Source organism: Dendrobium catenatum, unplaced genomic scaffold (genome assembly GCF_001605985.2).
Source record: "Dendrobium catenatum unplaced genomic scaffold, ASM160598v2 fragScaff_scaffold_730, whole genome shotgun sequence".
NCBI classification, from domain to species: Eukaryota; Viridiplantae; Streptophyta; class Magnoliopsida; order Asparagales; family Orchidaceae; genus Dendrobium; species Dendrobium catenatum.
The window spans coordinates 56,745-61,686 of record NW_021319192.1 but is presented as its reverse complement, the minus strand read 5'-3'; the positions used below and the strand labels follow the sequence as shown (position 1 = coordinate 61,686).

Genomic DNA, 4,942 nt, shown 5'->3' with positions numbered 1-4,942 from the left:
TGAAGAGAAGGAAGAAGCTCCTCCTCGACCACCGCCGGAGCTCTTCCCGCCGCCTGAAGACGTCGGAACTTTGCCAGATTTTCGGGAAACGTCGGGAATTTGCAAAACTTTGTAACTTTGTGAGAAGTTGATTGTAAACTGATCGTCTTGATTTGTAAGACGGATCAACATTTGTACTTCAAACAAATACTAGTGGAACTTTACAACTGGGCGAGGCCCCGTGGTTTTTTCTCTTTTTCGGATTTTCCACGTAAAAACCTTGGTGTTCATTTCACTTTTCTATTTGTGTGCTGAATACTCGTACAACGCTCGAACATGAATTTACAAATTCTACCGCCGCGTATATTCTAGCACGCAACAAGAATATGTAAATTTAGACAGTTGCTATAGTGCTATTTTTTAAAATAATTATTATTTAACTTTTCTCTTAATTTTTCAGGTTTGCAGGATATTAATTGGTAATAGAGAGTTGAGATGAAAGAATTTGAAGAATATGGAATATCAGACAGACATGGAATAAATAGTTTTATCTTTTGTTGTGCTTTTTACTTATGCTCTATCATGAAACTTCTTAATGGATTGTATAATTCCAATTACTTTTTTTTTTGTATAATGATGTGATGATATACAATTTGGTCTAACATTGATATGAATGCTCTATTATTATATTGATCATGTTTTTATTGTAATTAATTGCATAAAGTTGCACTTGATATTGATCAAATATTTTAAAGGAAGATGATTGCTCACTATGACACTATATATTGATTTCTTCAAGAACTAAATTTAAGAAAAAAAAAGGTTTACATTTAAAGAGTCAAGCCAATTAAACGAGCCGAGCTCGAGCTTTTCAAACGCGCTCTAGCTCGAGCTTGCGAGTCGAGCTCGAACTTGGTATACTCCAAACGAGTCGATCTCGAGCCCACTAATCGAGCTCGAGCCCGAGCTCATTAAGTCTTAAACGAGCCAGGCTTGATAAGACAAATACTCGGCTCGACTCGACTCGGTTACACCCCTAGTTTCGAGTCTCACCTTAGCGCTCGCGTGGTCTGGTCGCATCCACATCGCACTGCCTCGTAGCCTCGTAGGCACGCCGCAAGCTCACGCAACACTTGCTTTCGCTTGAACTGCACCTAAACTCTAGATCTCGCCCTCGCTCGCGGGTCATGTCGAGTCAACCCGGCAACCTGCACGGGTCGGGTTCGGGTTGACAAACCTGACCCGTTTGCAAAACTGGGTCAGGTTAGTGTCAACCCATTTACGGCCTGTTGACCCGAATTGACACCTCTACTCCTAAGGTCTGCAACCACTTTAGCCCAAGACAACATCAGTGCTCCCTAATTCCAATGGAAGAAAATAATGAAAAGGTTAAACAACATTATATATGTGTATCACTCATGTTCCTACCCATCTAGCTTAAATTGTAATTTACTCAAAAACTTTTGGTATAGGTCCTTCAGAAGTAATGGTTTACTTCTTAGATATAGAATTACGACTCTTTCCTGTTTCAAATAAGTCATAATTGAATCATTCCATCAGCTGACAGAATAATTTATATGCTTAAATCATTTTATATGTAAAACTAGCTTAACAAGTAACAGGAAAAAAAAAAAAAAGAGTAACAGGAAATAGACTGCTTAAATAATCCGATTTGAAGCATTTCTTGTGTTGCAAATTGAAATTGATCATAACCCTTTTCAAGCATGCAGGATATTCGGGAATCAGTATAACAATAACGCCTACCCTCTACTTATGAGCAAGTTCACATCGTGAAATGACTAATAGTTTTTGGATGGTTAAACTTGTAGTTGATCAAATAAAGGGATTGCGGAGTTACCTTTTCTCTTCAGCACAAGTACTATAACCACGTGTAGGATGAAGAGATAACTCCATCTGGTTTATGAATACCTGAATCTTCCCATGCATAGTCCAAGTTATATATAATGGAATATCAATAATAAATCATTTTTTCATTAAATTCCCCACTAGCATTAACTTGTTTCTGATTCTGAACTTCTGCTTGATCATAATTTGCAGTTTCTGGATAATGACAATAGATACCACCTTTAAGTGAACTGCTATTTTGAGATAGAGTAACTTAAAAAGAGATGCATGCATCGACATTTTCTATACTAAAACAGAACTGAGATTGTACATTTGTGGATTAAGATTGAAACAAATTGAGCATATTATGTTCATGAATAATTTAGAAAGGCAAAGAGGTTATCGCAATTGCAAAATAATAAGCACTCAAAATACTTGGCTGGAGAGCAATTGTTTTATTTGATTCCAATGATAAAAACAAGTGAAATTACCAAACTAGTATGTGCTATTTGTAAACAGCAGGCAAGAAAGAGCAGAAGCTCAAAAATAAAACTAGAAACTGAACACAACTCTCCTTGGCCTATTGGTTGAGAGCTTAGACTTCCAACTAAGAGGTCCAAGATTCGAGTCTATGTGTATGCGTTGTGTGTGTGAGTTTGCCTTAATTGGCCTAAATGTCCCAAAAAAAAAAAAAAACTAGAAACTGAAACTGAGAGAGTGGAAAATCATCCAACAGGAGTTCTCTCATTCCTTGCGGAGATCGATGCCAGCCTTCTTGGCCACAACATCCAAGCCATTCTTCTCGATAGTCTTAAGAGCCTTGGTGGATAGGCGGAGCTTGAGGTAGCGCTTACCTGCCTCCCACCACACTCTCTTGTACTGTAAATTGACAAACTGCAGCTTTTTGGTCTTGTGATTGGAGAATGATACCTTGTTAGCCTTGTTCGCTTTCTTCCCTGTGAATGGGCAAATCCTCTCTGCGAGAAGAAAAAAAAAAAATATAAATAACAAAATCTTCAAGAAAAATGTGGATTTTAACGGCCAGATGTGTGGATTTACTGGCAAGAATTTTGTGCACTGGAGTTGTCGGGTGGAAGGAAGGTGGTAGGGGGGAGATGCTAAGCTTGAGACCGGCGAATTGTGACTTCCGGAGCCCTAACTCTTGACACCTCGTCGACGACGGGCTGGAAGTCGAAAAACAAAACATAGATTTGGAATTAAGATCCAGTCTCCCAAAGGACATGGTGAACGGACGCAGGAGCTGCGCTGCCATTTTCCCAACTCGTCTTCTATGCTGCGAAAGAGCTTAGGGCCTTATAGATAAGAGACGGGCGGTCAGTGGCCAGTGGGACATGATTAGGGGTGGAAATCAGTCCAGTCAGCTCAAGTTAGGGGTTGTTCGAGTCGAGCTTGATTATCTAATTTCGAGCTCGAGCTCGACTCGTCTTCATGTCGAGCAGCTCGTCGAGTTCAGTTCCGAGCTCCGCTATCGTACTCTCTCCCTCGTCATCGAGTCCCGTCCGTCATCTCTCGTCCGTTGTCGCATTCGTCTTCCCGACCTCAGCCGTCGATATCCTTCATCCCGAGCTCATCATCGTGTCAGTCGTCTTCCTGAACTTCGGCGATGTCGTCCCAAGCTCGTAGTCGAAAATGATGGATGTCGACGTCCAGAGCTTGTTCGCCGTCGAGATCCACGTGCGAGCTCTGTCGATTTGGATTTCCCGCTCACGAGCTCCGTGGATTAGGATTTCCCGCTTGTGAGCTCCGTCGTCAAGATGCTCGTCGAGTCTTAGGCATGTTCGAGCTCAATAAGCCTTTAAGCTCGACTTGCGAGCTCGATAAGCTCGATTCGTCGAGCCTGTTCCTGAGTTGAGTCCGAACCAGCTCATGAGTCGGATTGACTTGGTTGCACCCCTAGACATGATATAGATATATGTAGATTTGAGGAATCGTAACGGTTTATTGGTACTGTAAGAAATTGAGCACTCATTTAAAATTACCAAAAGGTGACATTTTTTTAAAAATAATTTTTTCACATTGCATATCAGAACTATATTATATTATAATATATGTGCGTGGGCATGAGGCCTGCTTGCTCATCTGTTCTTTTTGATAGAACCCAACATTATAGTAGTAATAAGCAACATGTATTTTTTCTATCCTAGGAGTGAGGTATGTGTGGACATGGATAAATTATTCTGTGTGAATACTGGACGGTCCGGAGGTCAACCAAAATATGTCACGTCACCCGATAAGAGTAGTACCCAACATTAGTACTGAGCAAAAAAATAACGTGCTGGTTGGCCTCCAGATGATGTCCAGTGTATGCACAAAATAATTTATCATTGGCATGAGGCATGCTTGCTCATGTGTTATTATACTCTCTACACAAAGTCAAGATATTAATATCTATTCTTTGTGTGAAAAGTATTACCTTAACCTTTATCAACAAAAAATAAGACCAAGTTCATGATTTTGAATGACATTATAGCCAGCCATTCGTGGGCCTCTATCACCAGGGGCGGAACCATTCGGAGGTGAGGGGGGTAATTGCCCCCCCTGAAAAAAAAAAAAAAATTAGAGGAGGGCTATTTTTGTAATTTTGCCCCCCCTCAAATATTTATTTTGCCCTATTGAATCGGGTTTCGCTCTCTCATCCCGCTTCAGCCCTTCTCCTCTCCGAGCTGCGAGCGACTGAGCGAGAGCCGAGAGGCGAGAGATCGTTTTGGAGGCTTCGACGGCGAGTTGCGAGCGAGAGCAGAGAGACCCCCTTCGACGGCGAGCTGCGAGCGAGAGCCGAGACTCGAGAGATCGCCTTCGACGGCGACGGTGGCATTTTTCCTCCGTTTGTTGGTTTCTTCTTCCCGCCTGTCTTCTTCCAGAGGTCTGTTGGTATTCTATTTCGCTGTTTTTTTTTTTTTTTACTTGTAATGTTGTCTGGTTTAATGGTTTTAATTTTTATCATTTTATGCCTAGGTTAATAGTGTTGTTCGGTTTTGCACTTTAGATTCCCGTTAGAAATTTTTTTTACTTGCAATGTTCCTTGATTTTTACTTTTTTTTTTTATTATTAAAGCTTAAGAAAAAAATTAAAATAACATTTTGATTCTTCTTCCCAC

At 40.8% G+C, this 4,942-nt stretch overlaps 1 protein-coding gene across 1 annotated transcript; it reads right to left on the bottom strand.

The window, feature by feature from the left end:
• Positions 1-2,223: 2,223 nt before the first annotated feature.
• On the bottom strand, positions 2,224-3,136 carry LOC110095930 (50S ribosomal protein L28). The gene is made up of 3 exons (XM_028696289.1): positions 2,884-3,136; positions 2,509-2,801; positions 2,224-2,370 (listed from the first exon to the last, which is right to left on the bottom strand). The coding sequence occupies exons 1-2, from the start codon at positions 3,095-3,097 to the stop codon at positions 2,569-2,571; spliced, it is 447 nt and encodes a 148-aa protein (XP_028552122.1). The 5' UTR covers positions 3,098-3,136; the 3' UTR covers positions 2,224-2,370; positions 2,509-2,568.
• Positions 3,137-4,942: the final 1,806 nt, after the last annotated feature.